The 20,371-nt window shown below is 41.9% G+C and overlaps 1 protein-coding gene across 2 annotated transcripts in view; it reads right to left on the minus strand.

Moving 5' to 3' along the window:
• tox3 (TOX high mobility group box family member 3) overlaps positions 1 to 20,371 on the minus strand; it is a 109,570-nt gene that overhangs the window by 39,618 nt on the left and 49,581 nt on the right. For both annotated transcript variants that reach the window (XM_080186990.1, XM_080186989.1), the window contains exon 2: positions 10,064 to 10,129. In XM_080186990.1, the coding sequence (XP_080043116.1) occupies positions 10,064 to 10,129 (66 nt within the window). The remainder of the gene's footprint in view (positions 1 to 10,063; positions 10,130 to 20,371) is intronic.

A 20,371-nucleotide genomic window follows, 5' to 3' on the forward strand; every position in this document is an offset into this window, starting at 1 on the left:
ACCTTAAAGTGTAAAATGTTTAATTCACTTCATTATTTCTAAAATCAATGTTTAATGGCATTAAGTTTTGCAGTGGCATTTTTTGATCTTTAAACAAATATATGTAGGACTGCAAAAATTCCAATAAATCAAATTTAAAGGAACATCTTTTGCCAATCTTAAAGTACCAATTGCCATTTCAATGATTCATTTAATAGTGGATTGCTGGAGACATCATTTGATAAACGTTCCAAAACTGACATTTCCAAAATAATCTGGAATGCAATGTCATTCTTATTAATTCATTTTGTGCAACTAAGATGTACTAACCTGAACTCTGAAGTAAAACACCTTTCCAATTTTGAGAAGTGGTGGTTTGAAGTAAAACGCCAATGCCTGAATATTTACGAGAGTGGGTTAGCTAGGTAGGAAGTAACATTTCAGATTGTTACAACAGATTGGGTCTGGTAGCCCAGGTTTTCTCGAAAGCTTATAAGTTTTATGTGCATGGCATGTGCCATTTCTGCTTGACAGGTTCTACACAAGGAAACTGCACAAGGCACTGCTGTAAAAATACTTGCCTTTCCTCCAGAGCTGCCTTTGCCTGCCTTCAGTTGTCCGGTTTCCTGTGGCCTAGAAAACCTAACTATGGGCAGCATGGTGGCACAGTGGTTAGCACTGCTGTCTCATAGCTTCAGGGATGTGGGTTCAATTCCAGCCTCGGGTCACTGTCTGTGTGACACTTGCACATTCTCCCTGTGTCTGTGTGGGTTTCCTTCGGGTGCTCCGGTTTCCTCCCACAATCCAAAGATGTGCAGGTTAAATTGATTGGCCATAATAAATTGCTCCTTAGCATCAGGGGGGATTAGGAGGGTAAATATATGGGGTTACGGAGATAGGACTTGAGTGGAATTCTTGTCAGTGCAGGCTCAGTGGGCCAAATGGTCTCCCTCTGCACTGTCGATTCTATGACTCCCTTCAAGGTTGAACAAACCTCATTAGCATACTCAAATTGCCAACCCATCCCCTGGGAACTGGTTGACTGGCCACTCCTTTGCCCACCTTAAGTCAGCAGGTTAAAACTGGCTTTCGAGCTCGCTCCGAACTTGTCCTGATATAAGCACTTCAACCTACTCCTAATCTCACTCACTCACCAATCATTAAACCATTTCTCCACAAGAAAAAATGTCCAATGCAATAAATGATCACAGCTGGAACATGATGGTCTCTGAGCAGCTGTTGCAAAGTGGTTGGCAATTCAAATACATTTTTAAAAATGCAGAACGAAGCATCATGTTGCTTGTTACAGACAAGCTCTGGACATCATAACGAAGACGCCTGGGACCAAAGAAAAACAGTGTCTTTTGTTCCCTCTTCAGCTTAAGCCATTTGAGCAGTTACTGCCAATCTTAGTGACATAGCTTTTTACTGCTATTACTACATTGGATTGGGTAGAGACGAGAATAGGGTCGGGCAGTACGGCAGCACAATGATTAGCACTGCTGCCTCACAGAGCCAGGTACCCGGGTTCGATTCCAGGCTTGGGTCATTGTCTGTGCTGAATCTACATGTCCTACTTGTGTCTGCATGGGTTTCCTCTGGTTGCTCTGGTTTCCTTTCATGGTCTGAAAGACGTGCTGGTTAGGTGCATTGGCCATGCTAAATTCTCCCTCAGTGTACTCGAACAGGCACTGGAGTATGGCGACTAAGAGATTTTCACAGTGATTTCATTGTGGTGTTAGTGTAAGCCTACTTGTGATACTAATAAATAAACTTTAAACTAAAGTGTAAATCTCCTAGACCTTCACTCAACTCTTTTAATTTGAGTAAAAACATGATTCTTTTCTATTCGAACCCAAATATCACACTCGAGTTGAAAATGTTGAACCATTGTTTTTTTGCTAATTTTCCAACCAGTTTATTTTCATCTTGCCCTGAACTTGTTGATTCTTGGCTGGGATATGGTCCCACTATTCACCCAAATGGCCAATCACAGTCTGATAACTGTGACACTACTGTGCCTTTAAGAAATTTATTTTACTCATGTTCTCCACAGTTATAAGCAGCTATGTTTTTTCGTCATGGCACCGGGCTGCCTGATTAGATGTCTTTTTATTGCTTTTATCAATTAACTGATTTAAATGGGTTTTTGTTTATTTTTTAAATCTGGGCCTAATGCACTCTCTGGGAGTTTACAATTTTTTGAACTGTTGTGGGAAGAATGATTGACAGGTCAGGTGGGACAGTTTTTTTCTCTCCCAAGAGTTCTTTCACTTTCAGTTTTGGCTGCTGGCTAGTTAGAAGCTGTGTGTAATCCAGACTGACAGCAGTGTTTCTGTGTCTCTCTTTGATATTGGAAATTTAGCTCTTGGTGGCTGGATGGCTAGTAACTAGAGGCAAGGATTGCCTTTGTCTCTTGAAGTGGTTTGCTGGCTAAAAGCTGATAGCCAGCGGTGGCTCTATCTCTACCTTGAGGTCTGCTGGGATTTGGAGTAGTCAGAGAGCTCAATTCTCCAGCCAAAAGAGTAATGCACTGCAAATTTTGCAGAGCTGCAAGTTCCATCATCATGTGAGCATTCTTATTTTCTGTTCTAAACCTGGGATGAGTGTATGTTTGTAAGGATATTTGTTGCAGTGGAACAGTGCAGTTAGTTAAGTTTGTACAATACAATTTTTTTTCTTGTTTGCAATTGGTAAAAGTTATTGCTAATTTTCTATGTGTTAACTGTATCCTTAAATAAACTTTGTTTCATAAAAGCTCCCTAGTGGGTCATATGTATTAAACATGAAATGAAACATTTTAAGCTTACCTATGCCAAAACTTATGATCTAAGCTGGTTCCATAAAACACCTTGGAATTTCTGACCTGGATTATGACAATTTTTTTTTAACTACAGTCAACATCACAGCCAAGGTTGGTTTGATCCTCAGTCACACATGCCCCTTCAAGAGGGATTGTTGTATAATGGACAGGCATGATAGCCCCAAACCTCACTGTTTTCTTGCCGAACCTGAGGCAAGGGATTTATAATGCCCACATGCTGTTCCAGCTGATATTAGCTAACTCAGCACAGGTCTGTGAGGCTTAGCAATTCAGTACAATTGGCCTGGGTCACTGAGGAATCCTTACTACTGTTTTGGTCAATATTTTGTGTTTATATTTAAAAACTAATTTGCAAATTGCGTATCGATCAGGGTTCCTCTATGTCTTAATTATAAAATCAATTTAATATATTCCTTGTTTTGCTATATTTGTCAGATACAAATTACCACCCAGTGGAGTGCACATGCAACCTGAGTCCATTAGCATTGTTATTTTCAGAATAGTTATTAATTGCATAATAAATGGAATGACAGCAAAGTCCGCCATTGCAAGCCTCTTGTTACAACAAATTGGTCCCAGCTGAACTTGGGATAACAACATAGAAATTCTGGAGACCCTTTTGGTGGTACTAAAATGCAAGAGGATGGGACATCTGCTTGCTCTTCTTTCTAATTCTGGGGCAGCACGGTAGCACAGTGGTTAACACTGTTGCCTCACAGCGCCAGGGACACAGGTTTGGCTCCCAGCTTGGGCCAGTGTGCGGAGTCCACACATTACCTCCATGACTCCGTAGGTTTCCTTGGGATGCTCCAGTTTCCTGTCAGAGTCCGAGAGGTGCGCTGGTTAGTCATGCTACATTCTCCCTCGGTGTACCCGAACAGGTGCCGGAGTGTGGCAACTAAGGGATTTTCACAGTAACTTCATTGCAGCGTTAATGTATGCCTACTTGTGACACCTATAAATAAATAAATCAGAATATTTAGGATGCGCGCTGGCAGCTGCAGTGATGCGACAGAAATTTCTCCTTTGTTAGGAAAGCACCCTACTACTTTGAGGAGAAATACACCAGACTCAAATTGGTTTGACCACAAAATATTTAGTATCGCCCAGAGCCAGAGAAAACATAGAACCACCAATCTTAAAGGTAGCTGAGTGGGAAGTCTTGGATGCACATTGTGTTTATTTATTACAAGTAGTCTTACATTAATTTTATTTATTAGTGTCGCAAGTAGTCTTACATTAACACTGCAATGAAGTTACTGTGAAAATCCCCTAATTACCACAGTCTGGCACCTGTTTGGGCACACCGAGGGAGAATTCAGTATGGCTAATGCACCTACCTGCACATCTTCTGGACACCCGGAGGAAACCAACAGGGAGAACATGCAGACTCTGCACAGGCAATGATCCAAGCCGGGAATCGAACCTGGGTCCCTGGCACTGAGAGGCAGCACTGTTAATCACTGTGCCACCGTGAGGATAACTAAGCATCTTTCTAGGATGCTCCAGATGATCATGTTGGGAGTCCAAATTTCAAAAAGGCGATTATGTTCAAATTTGATGCGCTTGAAAACAAAGTGAGGCAACCGTCAAATTCAAAGATTTTGTAGGAAGTGCAGTGGCCTCCAATCAAAGAAATTCGTGACCATCCTAAAGACTGAAGCAACAGAAGAATAAATGTTGAGAGCCAGAAACAGGCCACTGGTTCCCAAATTGTTGCTGGGCCTTTTGTTTTTTGCATGACTGGACAAACCCAGCAAACACATGGAGGACCGCTGAGTCGTGTTTGCATTCCTGGATAATCATCTTGAAGGTGCAACAGAATGCGACAGACATACTTTAGAATGGAAAGCAAGTTCCTGAAAGACTTCTTTTGGAGGTCTCCACATCTACCCCTTCATATAGACAATCACGGATCTCGTGCAAGGGGAAAGGGGAATAGCACCGGGGCACAATTCCATATCATCTAACACTAAACACCTTCCACACACATATTGTTGCATTATTAAAAGCAAATGCAAAATACTGTAACAATTCATTTGAACTACAAGAATACACGGAGAATACAGGAACAGTGTGTAAACAATGCAACTCAAATGCAATCATTGCTAGTACCCCAACACCATTTGATCCCTGCCCTTTGACACCTATTCCTAATAAGACTCAAGTGTTGAAAGTTTCAATTTTCCCACCTTTTCGAGAAGAGAATCCACATTTCTATTATTAATGGTGTAAAAAAAATTCTCGCTTTCATATCTGAAATGGCCTAGCTTTAATTTTAACACTGTGACCCCTTATTGCAGATTCTCCGTTCACAGGGAATAACTTCCCTCTATTGACTCTATTAAATCATTTTAAACAACTCAATTAGATCACCCCTGAGTCTGCTGAAGACAGTGGAAGGCAATCAGAGTTTGAGTGCAGTGCGTAGACTGAATATAGAAATCCAGCTGGGTTGTAGCTGAGATTTTACACATCCAAAGTGTAACCTCCTTGAGACAAAGGCCAACATTTCATTAACCTTTTTGATTAGTACTGTACCTGTGAACTAGTTTTTAGTGATTTGTGTACCTAGACAGATGAATACCACTTTAAGGGGGTTAAGTAGTGTGCTTACTAAAAACGGGTGCAGGGATTGCAATGTGTGATTAATCCACTCCCACTGCAGGCCACACACAAACTTTGTAATGCCTTCACATGTAAATCATTGCAGCATGCAGCCTAATGCAAAATGTGGTTTTGAGGACCAGCAGGACGACAAAGCCTGTGCAAGGTTAGCACCATTTAAAACTAGCCCACACTGCTTAAATCCAACTTGCCTCTCTTAAAGAGGAAGGACTTTCATGCAACAGATCCTGGAAGTGGCTTGGGAACAGCAACCGACTTGCAAGAGAAGTGATTGGCAAGAGGGGAGAGAAGAGCAGGCTCCAAGGCTGCACTGGAGGTCTGAGTGCGGGAATTGGAAAAGAAGAGAGATGTTCTTTGTTTTCAGGGGGTCAGGAGATCCTCCAAATAGATATCACTAAGGCAATGGGACAAGATGACCATTGGAATCAATGCCAGCAGAGCAGGCCCCAGGGCCTAGATGCCATACAGCAATGCTTGGTCTGTGTGGTACACATGCCAAGAGAAGATCAACAGCCTGGGTCTTTCTTCTCTTGAAAAAAGACTAACTAAAAATTCTATTTGGCTTCCAATAATAGGCCTTTATAAATCCTAAATTAGCTACCCTCCTTTTGAGGCAGGACAAACTGGCTATCAGGGTAATATGCACACCTTCCCGCCTCCTAACTTGATTCCACCAAGGTCAGAAGCTTCTGCTCCAGGATTGGAACCATCAAGTTTTGCAGTAACAAATGCATGGATGATGGATTCAACAGCTGATGAGCTGTCATTATTGAGAAGTCACTTTTGAAGGAAATTAACTTTAAAAAAAAGGGAACATCACCAAATATCAGGAGTCTTAAAGCTCATATACAAGGACACAAAATCCCCCTGTATCGCAGCATTTTGCAGTCTCTCTTCACTTGATATTCTGCTTTCCTATTCTTCCTTTCAAAATGGGCAACATCACATTTTCTCACATTATATTCTGTGTGCCAAATTCTTGCCCATTCACTTTACCTATCCATAGCCTTTGCAGACGCCTCATCTTTGTTTTACAACCTATTTTCTATTCAAAAGATTGAAACCCGCCTAATCTTACCCATAAAAATCACTGTTTATTAATTAACCAAGTGGAGTAAGAATTACTCTCTGAACATGCACTACACAGTACTTACTGCTACTGTCACTACAAAAACAACAAGGACTTTGTTGTTAATTAAATATTCTTTACGACAGATTATGGCATTTTTATCTAATGCTTAATACTAATTTTGCTGAAGGCAAACTCCCAGAACAATATTAATTATAACGCTGTGTGACAGTATATAAACACAACCTCAGCTAATTATATACAGAGAAATGGAGCAGCTATGTTCTGGATAAACCACTTCAAGCTAGAATAGAAGAATCATAAAATCTCTATAATGCAGAAGGAGACCACTCAGCCCATCAAGCCTTCACTGACAACAGTTCCCAGGCCTATCCCTGTAACATTACATATTTAGCCTACTAATCCCCCTGACACTAAGGGGCAATTTGCCATGGCCAATCCACTTAACCTGCACATCTTTGGAGTGTGGGTGGAAATGGGAGCACCTGGAGAAAACCCATGCAGACACAGGGAGAATGTGCAAACTCCATTCAGACAGTGACCCAAGGCCGGAATTGAACCAGGGTCCCTGGAACTGTGAGGCAGCAGTGCTAACCATTGTGCCACCCCAAGTTTAGTTTAGTTTATTGGGTAGCATCTGAATGCAAGAATGACCATGCACTAAAGTTACTGTACAAGAGAGCCACAGTGTGCAGGAGGCACACTGGGGACACAATCACACACCCCAGGATGTAGAACACTCAGCCAGAAGAGGGCAAAGCCAGCCAGTGTGAACACTCAGCTCACATCAGTTCCTGGCCGCTGACAGATCACCCCTTCTTCGCTCCATATTCAGATAATAGAACATAGAACAGTACAGCACAGTACAGGCCCTTCAGCCCTCAATGTTGTGCCGAGCTATATCCAAACCCAAGATCAAGCTATCCCACTCCCTATAATTTTGGTGTGCTCCATGTGCCTATCCAATAACCGCTTGAAAGTTCCTAAAGTGTCCAACTCCACTATCACAGCAGTCAGTCCATTCTACGCTCCAACCACTCTCTGAGTGAAGAATCTACCTCAGATATCCCTCCGATATCTCCTACCATGAACCTTATAGTTATGTCCCCTCGTAACAGCTACATCCACCCAAGGAAATAGTCTCTGCACGTCCACTCTATCTATCCCCCTCATCATCTTATAAACCTCTATTAAGTTGCCTCTCATCCTCCTCTGCTCTGAAGAGGAAAGCCCCCCATGAGAAAAGTTATATTTTCTGTGACAGTTTCCAACAGGCCCTTAAAGACCCTCTGGTTGGATTGCTTTAGGTCTTTGAAGGTTAAAAGCATGGTGCATTCTAAAGGTCATGTGCAATCTAATATAAGAACATAAGAAATAGGAGCAGGAGTAGGCCATCTAGCCCTTCGAGCCTGCCCCGCCATTCAATAAGATCATGGCTGATCTGTCGTGGCTCAGTTCCACATTCCCGCCCTCTCCCCATAACCCTTAATCCCCTCTCATCAAAAACCCATCAACCCGCGTCTTAAAAATATTTAGCGAGGTAGCCTCCACCACTTCAACGGGCAGAGAATTCCAGAGATTCACCACCCTTTGAGTGAAGAAGTTCTTCCTCAACTCCGTTCTAAACTGCCCCCCCCATTATCTTGAGGCTGTGCCCCCTAGTCCTACTGTCCTTTCTGAGCGGGAAGAGTCTCTCCACCTCTATCCTATCCATCCCATTCATCATCTTATATGTCTCAATGAGATCTCCCCTCATTCTTCTAAACTCTAATGAGTACAAGCCTAATTTATTCAGCCTCTCCTCATAGCTCAACCCCCTCAACTCCAGCATCAGCCTAGTAAACCTCCTCTGCACTCCCTCCAAGGCCAAAATATCCTTGTGCAAGTACGGCGCCCAAAACTGCACACAGTACTCCAGCTGCGGCCTCACCAATGCCCTATACAGCTGCAGCAAGACCTCCCTACTTTTATATTCAATCCCCCTCACTATGAAGGCCAGCATCCCATTCGCCTTCCTGACCACCTGCTGCATCTGCAAGCTGGGTTTTTGCGACTCATGCACAAGGACCCCGAGGTCCCTCTGCACCGTCGCCTGCTGCAGTTTTTCGCCACGTAAGTAATAATCCTTCCTACCATTATTCCTACCAAAGTGGACCACCTCGCACTTGCCAACATTAAATTCCATTTGCCAGTTCCTGGCCCATTCGCCCAGCCTATCTAGATCCTTCTGTAGACTCTCCACACCCTCCGCGCAATTTGCCGTTCCACCAATCTTGGTGTCATCAGCAAATTTCGACACCATACACTCAGTTCCCTCCTCCAGATCATCTATATAAATGGTAAATAGCTGAGGCCCCAGCACCGACCCCTGGGGCACTCCACTAGTCACCAACCACCAATCCAAATAGCACCCATTGACCCCTACTCTCTGCCTCCTATTTGACAACCAGTCCTCTATCCACGCTAACATCCTACCCCCAACTCCATGTCCCCTGACCTTCTACAATAACCTCTTGTGAGGTACCTTGTCAAACGCCTTCTGAAAATCAAGAAAGACCACATCCACCGGCTCTCCTCTATCCACCACCCTAGACACATCCTCATAGAACTCCAGTAAATTTGTCAGACACGACTTCCCCTTAACGAAACCGTGCTGCGTCTGCTCTATCAAGCAATTCCCCTCAAGATGCCTCGTTATTTCCTCCTTGATGATAGATTCTAACATTTTACCTACAACAGACGTTAAACTAACCGGCCTATAATTCCCTGCCTTCTGCCAGCCACCCTTCTTAAACAACAGCGTAACATTAGCCGCTTTCCAATCTTCCGGCACTTCCCCAGAATCCAGCGATGTCTGGAAAATAACCACCAAGGCATCCACTATCACCTCTGCCATTTCTTTCAGATCCCTTGGATGCATTCCATCTGGTCCTGGGGACTTGTCCACAATCAGCCCCTCCAGTCTGTCAAGCACCGCCTCTCTAGTAACAATAACGTCATTGAGACCCTCTAGTCCTACCACCCTTCCATCTCTAACATCCGGCAAATTATTCACGTCCTCCTCCGTGAAGACCGAAACAAAAAAGTTATTCAAGACCTCAGCCATTTCCCCATCCCCTACCACTAAGTCCCCCTTCTCATCCTCTAAGGGTCCAATGTTCACCCTAGCCAGCCTCTTCCTTTTTATATATTTATAAAAACTCTTGCTATCCTTTTTTATATTAAGCGCTAGCCCAGCTTCATAGTTTCTCCTACCCTTCTTTATCAAATTCTTTGTCAATCTTTGTTGATGGGACAGGGACATGAAACCAGAAGTGTGCCTTGGACTATTATACGAAAAGTGCCCAATGCTGGTTTCAGGCACGCATACTGTCCCAGTGTGGAATGATCCCATGCACACCACATGGCAAATTCGACCATTTAGTGTCCACTTTTCACCTGTAAAATAATCCCAATTTCTTGACCTAAAATTAAAGGCAGAGCACTGTAAGACAATGGACATTCAAAGAGATAATGCAACAGAGAATAATAAATGTACTTGCCTCATTGCTTGTTGCAAAAGCATGGCTTGGGTCTGCCATGTTCATGTAGTTATTGTTCCCTGCAAACTAAGGAAAAAAGAAAAAGGAATATGGTTTAGTGTCATTCCACAAACTACCAATTGACTTAGAAAAACTGAGGGGTGAGAGGATTTCCATGTTCCTTATTATGTTGAACTATAATCACTATTTTGCAATGCTGATTTCAATCTGAATCACAAAACACTGAATTTAAGAGCCATTCAAAATGTTTACAAATGCTGGTGAATGGAAATTGATGATTTATATGTAAATCTGACACTTCTTGAATAGTTGTTAAAAAAAAGTCACAACCATTTATTCTAGTTTGAATTTGGTGCATATATTGATTGCTAAGTGGTTAAGTACTAAAAATGTCATTTGTTTTAACTCCAGTCTTGTTTGAAGTTACAACTTAACTTTAGTCTATAACTTAGTAAACACTTCAACACAAATGCATTCTCAATGAAGATGTTGTCTATTGCCTGACACGATTTCTGCAAAGACTTTAGGAACAGATTTGTCTGTAAATTAACATAGAATATTTAATTTATGTTATTGACAATACAGATGCAAAACTAGTCCAGTAATGGTGCACATTTTAAAATATTTAAGTTAGACTGAACTGTGGCACTCTTATTGATAAACATGGTGGAATGAATTTAATGGTACATTCTTTTGAGGCTTCAATATGGCCTACACATTGGCATGGCCAAGTGGCGTATAATATTTGCTCTGGTTTTTGAGACTATTTATTTAAAAAAATACAGTGAAAGCTTCTTGTTGGTAATTGCATGGTGGAATATAGCATCTTCTGGCATGTGCAACATGCATTCCCATTTTTATACACTGTGTGGAACCAATGCAAACTAACACTTTGCGATATATTTATTAAGTGAACCCATGAAATTAGTGTAATTTAAATACAGGATCATAACTTTAGCAGTATGTAAATGAGGAAGATAAGCAATATTGCTGTGAAATTATGGGAGTCATTACACCAACAATAGTATGGCTCAGATTATATCCTGTGAAACAATTCAATTTACACAATGGGCCGAAAAAGTTGAGGTACCAATTAATGTAGTATTAAATCAAGACTAAAGGAGCAACACACTCAAGTAAAACAAACTTTCATTTGTATATCACCTTATCACTTCACTCAGAACATTCCAAATTGCTTGATGTACAGTGAATTACTACTGTGGGGTAGGTAACCATCTGATGCACAGCAAGACTCCACAAATAATTATGTGAATGCCCATCAAAATGATTTTAGGCATTAACAGAGGGAAGAATCTTGGTAGGACATCTTTCAATTTTTCCTTTTATGGAATTATACTATGTTAATACCTGTGGGCGTAACGACACTACATGGATTGTCGCAGTTCAAGAAAGCACCGCCACCTTCTCAAGAGCAACTAGAGATGGGCAATAAGTGCTGGCCTAGTCACAAAGCCCACATTCCCTGACTGAATAAGAAACCTACTTCTTCAATGAATTAAGAAAAACATACCCATCTGAAATATATAGAAATCCATCAGATATAGATTAAAGTGTTATCCTAGATCATCTGAACAAGGCTGAAGGTCTGAAACCTCAATTCGGTAACTTATCTTGTGGAACTGTTGACAAAACAAACCCCAAGTCCACTGAGGCAGGGAGGCTAGCTCAATGCAAAACTGCAAGGGTGAAATCACCTGCGCGACTGAGATAAGCAGCTGGCACATATGAGAAGGGCACCACAGTATTGCCCACTCAACAGGAGCCTGAAAAATTACAGACACCCAGTGGTAGTCCAATTATCATCAGACTGTAGAATTGACTAACATTTGCAACTAGAAAAGTTTTGAAAAAATGGTCTTACTGTGGTTTTAGTTTGAGTGTAGGAATGTTCCTCAGTTGAGAAATTATTGTACATTCCACAATATTATGAACGAGTGCTTCTTAAACATGTAAGTACTAATGGACATATTTTCTTCCTGTATACGTAGTCAAAGAGTGATGATTTTATTGAAGGCTCATCATTCAATGTTGGCAGGTGCGCCAGGACTGCCTTTGTTGCTTTCATGCCACTTCAATACATAAATCTTACCTGTGAGGAATGGAGAGACCAGTCCGCGTGTACCTGCGCTGAAAGTCAGCCCTAGTCTTCTCAAGCAGCTAACAAAAGTGCTTAACGGATATTTATTGCCAACTGATTGCAATCCATCAGTATACATGGGGGCAGTAATCAGAAGGGTGGGTGCACAGTTTGTAAACTATAAGTTTTCAGACTGTGACCTTGGCATCCTTGTTGATGACACTTTCAGGTTAACAGGCTAATCCATTCATCACAGGCAATATAAACTTGCCTGGATCTGGATGCTGAGTGTGTCAACCCTGAATCATAAAGTCCCAAGATTTTGCGAAGACTTCAGGAAAGCTTTTGACAATTTGAAGCAAACTGTAAAGGTAATGGAAGTAAACACAAGTCTGTAAAAACTGCTTTTTTGATGTGGATTGCAAAAAAAAATGAATGAATTTGGCATTTTAACAAATTGTACAATTTCTGAAGGAAAATTACTTTAGTGTCCACACACTTCTATTTCATCAAACACATCAATATAGCAAGAGACTGCAGTCCTAACCCCAATTGCTCACTTTGTTCTCACACTTATTTTGTCCCCACCTTCCTTCAAACATTCATTTTTATATGTCAACATGTTCTCTGGTTCAATGATCTGTGCTATAGCCTCAGGACTCATACTGCCACTCTGCCACTGTCTTTTCTGTTGACTAGTGAGGCCCATGCCAAGGTACTACTGTTTGAAGCTGTGCTTTCTGGGGCAGAACCACACAAGGCAAGGCCACGCATAGTCTCTCCCAGTGATAGCCATAAGCTTTCTAGCCATGCTGTAGCCAAGAAAGTGGCACCGCATAGGGACACCAGACTAGGCAAAGTAGGTAGACAATAAAGAGATTCACAAGAGTGTAGCTTTGTAGTTACGATTGGATGTGTTGTTGGATGAAGTTAAAATAGAAAGACTTTTTGAGGTACCTTTTATTTTAGGACTTTAGCCAAAAGGATGCTGTGAATAACCGTAGCAAAGAATTGAAGAGTGGCAAATTGTTATGCAACAGTGCTGTGGTTATAAAATTTTAGAAGAAGCGAAGATCCAGTACCTGGCTGGGTCGACCAGTCCAGAACAAAGGAATCCCGGATACTTCCTCTTTTATCCCTCCTCCTTCTGAGTGGCTGTGTCTTTATGACAGACAGGTTGTGGAGGATGAACCAGATCACGAAGAATTTGGCCACAAGTTTGGGCAAGCGCAGGAAGCCTCTGCCCAAATCATTCTGGTGATGGAAGCATTGTTTCAGAATGCCAGTAGTTTTCTCCAGGTGCCTCATTGTAGCAGCACATTATCCACACATTCTGGTGGCAGAGAGGAGTTATGTGCAAGTTTTCAAGCCAGCAGCCCTCGTTACCAACTGTTAGCCTCTGGTTTGTCTTGGTGACACAAATGTGGTGAGTATGGCTGAGTCCGCAGAATGAAAGTGGCATGGGCTGCTGTCAGGATGATGGGAACTCATTGACACAACGCCCTGTTATAGGTTGTATACATAATACACTTTCAGAGTATGGTAGACCTTATGGTTGTGATCCACCTCTCCATTAATATGTGGGGTATGCAGAACATACATCGATGGGTCTTTGAACCATTGAGAATCCTATTATCCTGAGAAAGCCACGTACCCAATCCCTCTGCAACTCTCTGGTAAGAAAGATCATGAAGATGTACAGGGCCTTTGAAACCTTTCTGATTTAGCAATGGATAGTGGAGTGTGATTGGTTGGCAATGTTACCTGCTCCAGTTGGGAAGTATCTACTGGTGCAGAGTTGGACGACCACGGTGACCTACCCTGGTAATGCCATCCTCACCCTGCTTTTTGGCACTATTCAGTGACTACCTCTTTGGTGAGATGTAGCCTCCTGAGTCACTGCTCCTAGCTGAGATGGAGGTGAGCGCAATGCTCTCAAATATAATCAATGGGTGCTGCTTTATGTTGTGAGCCCTCACCTTCCTTCTCCCTCTTTGCATGCCCTCCCATCTCTGCTGCCTGTGCTCCATGACTGTGTCATGCTCTAATGAAAGTGACCTTTCTTCGCAGGATCTGAGTGGGATGGTGGGGGCTGGGGGGAGCTGAATTCCCTCTGCCCTTTGTAACTCAAGCAGAGCAGAAATTAAAACTGTGCCGTGTGTTTTGCCACTTGAATACTCACTGTGACTGTTTCAACATTGAGTACTTGAGGTGACTCAGATAGCACCTCATAAATATATGCAAATTGGGATCCAATTGGCCAGATCTCACCACGAGGAAATTTTAAGTCTTCTGGTTGGACCATTTGCTTTCGAGGTTCCACCCAGTAAAACCTGTTGAGGGAGAAGGGGAAACTCCGAAGCTAAGTACAAGCCTGGTCTTTGCACGGTTAGTTGGTGCGGTCCATGTGGTGTAAGCCTCCCTATGGCATCTCCTGGGCAAGATGCTTGGTGCCTCTTCCTTGCTTCCCTCTCTTGGATACCATATCCTCCCTGTTCTTCCAAATTCCTTCCTTCAGGATAGAGCCAAAATCTGCACACAGCACCATGACTGTGGTCTGACTTTGTAATTCAGTGTGCGTTGAGATGTTTCCAAAGTGCTATGTAAATGTGGATCATTCTTTCTTTCCTATGCACATTATGTCCTGCTGTTCACAAATTGACAACAAGCAGGACTGGATGTAAATAACTACCTTTCCAAATTTATTTTCCCTGAGGAAATCTGCATGTGTTTCTCCCCACCTGGCTTCAGCAGTCATTAGTGAGCAGTTAGCAAACCTTTAACCATTTTAGTTTGTCTCTTTGCTTCTGTCATTTGCTTTTCCACACGTTGCCCATGGGAGCAATGCTGGAAGTGGCAAGAATGACTATGTTGGCAGTAAATCTACAATAACAATCAGTATTCCTAACTTCTCCAATCCTGCTGCACTCAAGGAAAAGATAAACCTGAAGCCATTTATAAACATTCACAGTTCCACAAGACGACAGCTCTGAGCTGCAGCAAACCCATTCATCTCATGCAAAAATGATCCATCTGTGATGGAAGGAGCGATACTATAAAGTTTGCATCACTTTCCAGTTCCAGTCTTTGGATCCCTTTATTTCAACATGTAATATCAACAATCAAGAGCACAACTTGACTGATTGAAAAGCAGTCTGGGGAACTATAAATGTTGGCAGATCAAAACTATCACAGATGTTTAGGCTTTTTTTTCATCTCTTTGGTAGGATGTGGGCATTGCTGGAAGGCCAGCATTTATTATCTATGCTGTGACAGGCCACAATGGGCCAAATAGCTCTCCTTTGGCACCGTAACAGTTGTGATAATCACCCTCGAACTGAGTGGCTTGCTAAGCCATTTCAGAAGTCAGCAAAGAGTCAATCACATTGCTGTGGATCTAGAGTCAAATGAAGGCCAGACTGGGTAAGGCTGGCAGGATTTCCTTCCCTAAAGAGCATTAAGGATGCCAGCTCTGGTTGGTTGTAATCCTGGAATGTCTTCTCACCTTTAATTTCCCTGCCTTTACGCTCACATTATTGGTCCATCCTCCAGATACAGTACCTCCCCACGCCAACTGAAAACAAATTGCATTCTTTGTTACCCAATTGGAATAGTCTTGGACTGCTAAGGGAAAGATCCTCCCTGTCTATCTGAAATACTCCTAGAACTAAGTATTATCTAAACAGCACAAAGAATGTCATTATGATTTTTTTCCTGGGTTGTCATATCATCTTCAATAATAGAAACATAGAAAATAGGTCCTTCAAGCCTGCACCACCATTCAATATGATCATGGTTGATCATGCATTTTCAGTATCCCATTCCCACTTTTTCTCCATACCCCTTGATCACTTTAGCCACAAGGGCCACGTCCAGCTCCCTCTTGAACATATTTAATGAACTGGCCCCAACAGCTTTCTGTAGTAGAGAATTCCGCAGATTCACAACTCACTGAGTGAAGACGTTCTTCCTCATCTCAGTCCTGAATGGCTTACTCCTTATTCTTAGACTGTGACCCCTAGTTCTGCACTTCACCAAGATTGGGAACATTCTTCCTGCATTAGTCTGTCCAGTCTCATCAGGATCTTATATGTTTCTATGAGATCCCCTCTCATTCTTCTAAATTCCAGTGAGTACAAGACCAGTCGATCCAGTCTCTCATCATGTGTCAGTCCTGCCATTCCAGGAATCAGCCTGGTAAAGTTTTGCTCCACTCCCTCACCAGCAAGAATGTCCTTCCTCAGATTAGGTGACCAAAACTGCGCACAATACTCATGGTGTGGCCTCACCAAGGCCCTGTATGCCCCAGAAAGGCATTTTTACTCCTATATGCAAATCTTCTTGCATTGAAGGCAGTATGTCATTAGCTTTCCTCACAGCCTATTGCACCTGCATGCCAACCTTCAACGACTGTTCCACCATGACACCCATGTCACGTTGCACTTCCCCTTTTCCGAAACTGCTACTGGACAATGACCTTCTTTGCCACCAAAGCGGATAACCTCACTGCATTGTATTGCATTTGCCAATATTTGCCCACTCAGCCAGCCTGTTCAGGACTCCTCAGGACAATCCTGGGGAGCTGGCAATCCTACTAGCCATGGAAGTAATGAGGAGATTTTTTTAAGCACTATATTTCACTCTGGTGCGTCAGCCATTGCTCAGTTGGTAGAACACTTGTCTCTGAAATACAAAGTTCCTCCTTCAAGTCTCACTTCAGGATTTGAACCAAAAATGGAAGCTGACACTACAATGTAGCACTGAGGGAAAACTGCACTGTTTGAGGTGCTGTCTTTCCGATGAAGTGTTAAACCGGGACCCCATCTTGGGTCGATGCAAAAGATACCACGGCAGAATTCTGAAGAATAGTGGGGGAGATACCCCTGGAATCCTGGCCAATATTTCTCTCTATCAGTATCTCAAAGGACAGATTATCTGGTCATTATCATATTGCTGTTTGTAGGAATTTGCTGAGTGAAAATTAGTTGTTACATGTCCTACATTTTCCCAGTGACTACATTTCAAAAAGCACTTAGCCGACTTTGCGTTTAGTGGCTATGAAAAGTGCTAGAGATGCAAGACTTATGAAAAAATTCTTATAGGCACAGGAACATATATAAAAATTATCAACTGGTTGATTTTTACGAAAGGTTATTTCCATAAACTCAGCAATTTTTTAATTGAGTCATGGTATGGGACAGGAGAAGGAAAATGGGATTAGCGCACCTTTATTGGTGGATACTGTCAGTACAGATTTGATGGGCCGAAGGGCCTTTCTGAACTGTATGACTCTTATGATTCTACTTGGGAATTCATTCACTTGCTATGATTTTGACATGACTAGCATTAGGACTTCAAAATATAGTATCCTGAACTGTACACAATGTCGGTCCCCCGTCTGTTCCTGGGTCCAAAACAGATTTGGACCTGGGCGAGAAACAGGCCTAGGACCCGAGTCTGAAGTTTCGGTTGTGAATAATGAAAATCAATTGAAACAACCTTCAAAAAAAAAGAGAAGCATAGAAATCATACAGTAGCAAAGTGGGGAAGGAGGGAGCAGCTTCTGGTTAAAAAGCAGACTTTGGTTGTCTGGTTTATTCCTTTTTAAATGTCTCCAGACCATGCAGGTGAAATGAAACACAGACCAGGTGGGCACTCCAAACATTTCAGTTAAATAGATTTAAGAACAATTATCTCAGGAAGCTAAACTAGTTTAGGACTAAGAAAGAAATGAAAAGCAGAAATGAAAATTTAAAATGTCTGCTGAACAGTTAAGTGTGTGAATGTAATTAGTGGAGGAACTACGGCTAATCAGCTGTGAATGGTGTCCATTAATTACTGTTTCCCTTGGAGAAATAAGAAACTCAATGACAATGTTAACACTACGGTGCACGGATAAGGGTAAAAACAACAGTGCCTCATGCCATTTGGTAAAACAGGTGGCTTCATTACTGCAGGGAATTTGTAGAAAAGCCCTCACCTGAAACTTAAGGCCTGCTTTGGACAAACAGCCATTATCCAAACCAGCAAAGCTGCTGAAGCTCAACATGACCTTTGACCCAGAAGCACTAGGAGAACACCCATTGCTCCAGGGATTAGTTCAGCCCCCACCTATGGGTGATGGGAAAAATATACTCCCCACGGGCACAATGGTGGACTTGCACTAATTTATTTTCAAAAGCCGAATCGGAATTCTAAATTATAATGTTTCCACAGGAGAAAATACAGTTGGTTAGATCTGCTCAACTGAGTGGCAAATAATCGCCAGGCCTGGCAAGGACAAAGGCTGATAGGAACATCAATTAAGGATGAACAGCGAGTTTTTTTAAAATAATTTTTTCATCATGCTCACAGTCTGCCTGATTGAATGAAATGCCAAATTAAATTAACGGAGATTGCTAAGCCTGGCGTGCTGTGCAGAAACTGGGTCAGCACAGACAATAAACTGTCTGTAATTAAAAGATGAGAAGACCGACTAATGCTACTTCAGCCTGATTAGTACAAACAACACAATATGCACTAAAAAAATCTTTTGGCAGGAGGTCCAAAGCATTCGTATAATGTAGGAACACATGCTCAACCGTCAGGTGTACTATTGAGACTTAATACAATAATGAATGTCAAATGTTGCCTCATTTTATACATGTAGATTAAATTCAGTGGTAAAACACAATGTAATGTCTATCTACAATTGATCAGCTAGCTGGAAACAGAAAAAGGGATTACACAAAAGCTTTAGCTCAGCAGGTCGGTTTAGTACACATATGGCACATTGCAATTTACATTATCGAACACTCGTAAGTCCTTTGTTTTTTACTGACGCGGAATATTAAGCATGTCAACAAGGAATCTGAGAAAAGTCAAATGCTTTGATCGTACAGAGAAATATGAAGTGTAACCATTTCCCTTCAACAACATTGTATTAAATAAAAAGGAGAAAGGTTTTTCAAATAATAAAGAAATGTGATTGTGTATTTCAGATAAGTGTTTTCAGGACCACATAGAGGCCCTTAGACCTCCTACTATCAACACTCCAACAGTTCTACCATTCTTAACTGGCTGCTAGATTCTGGATAGAAGACCAGTTAACACATCCTCTGATTTCCCTTGCCTGCTCGTGGGGTAACCTCTAACTACCATTCCCTGGCTCAATGACTCAGCCGAGACTGAATGCTCTCTCAACCTGGAGTGAGGGATGCAAACACTTGATGTGCAATAATGCAATGCAGCAATCACTCACCACAGGAAGATTTCTGATGTGGGTGAAATATCCAAAATACTTTCACACTTAATAACCCTTTTAAGTTTCCATATTGACATAGAGGGCAGTTATAATAAAAATGATTAAATACTTAGGAAATCAATATTTACTTTCCTGTCATTACACTGTCATTACAGTGCCTGATTATATTTAGAAACAACCATAGAACTGTGTGGCGGCTGACAGAAATGTCATCAAATGTTATGTACAAAGGTGCAGCATTTTATAAAGAAAAAGAAAGCAGCTTTATATTTGTCTTTATAATATATTAATCAGCAAATGATGTTTGACAAACCTTTTATTTAGGAATTTTTCACATTTATCTGGCAAAGTATACAATATCAAACTGTGTGTCTTCTTTGATACTTTACTCCATTTGAGCATTGTTCCCGTTTTCCTAAGGACACATTGGCATTCCAATTGTCCTGTCAGTATAAATTGCTTTAGCCTGGTGCCGAAGCTGCAGTAATTTAAAAAGCTCCAGCCTTTAAAAAGTACCTGGATGAGCATCTGCCAGGCCATAACATTCAAGGGTAAGGGTCAGGTAGGATTATGCGGGAGTTCAGACACTTCTCGGGGGCTGGCTCAGACTCGATGGGCCAAAGGGCACCGTATCATTCTATGAAGCTAGAGTCAGGAATTTCAGGTCTTTTTTATTCATTCGTGGGTGTCACTGGCTGGCCAGAATTTATTGCCCATTCCTAGTTGCCGTTGGAGGACAGTTGAGAGTCAACCACATTGCTGTGGCTCTGGAGTCACATGTAGGCCAGGCCAGGTAAGGATGGCAGATTTTCTTCCCTAAATGGCTTTAGTGAACCAATTGGGTTTTCCGACAATCGGCAATGGTTTCATGGTCATCAGTAGCTTCTTAACTCCAGATATTTTTTACTGAATTCAAATTGCACCATCTGCCATGGTGGATTTTGAATTATTTATTTAATACAATGTT

Source organism: Carcharhinus amblyrhynchos, chromosome 4, assembly GCF_965287045.1.
Source record: "Carcharhinus amblyrhynchos chromosome 4, sCarAmb.v2.hapA, whole genome shotgun sequence".
Classification (NCBI taxonomy): Eukaryota; Metazoa; Chordata; class Chondrichthyes; order Carcharhiniformes; family Carcharhinidae; genus Carcharhinus; species Carcharhinus amblyrhynchos.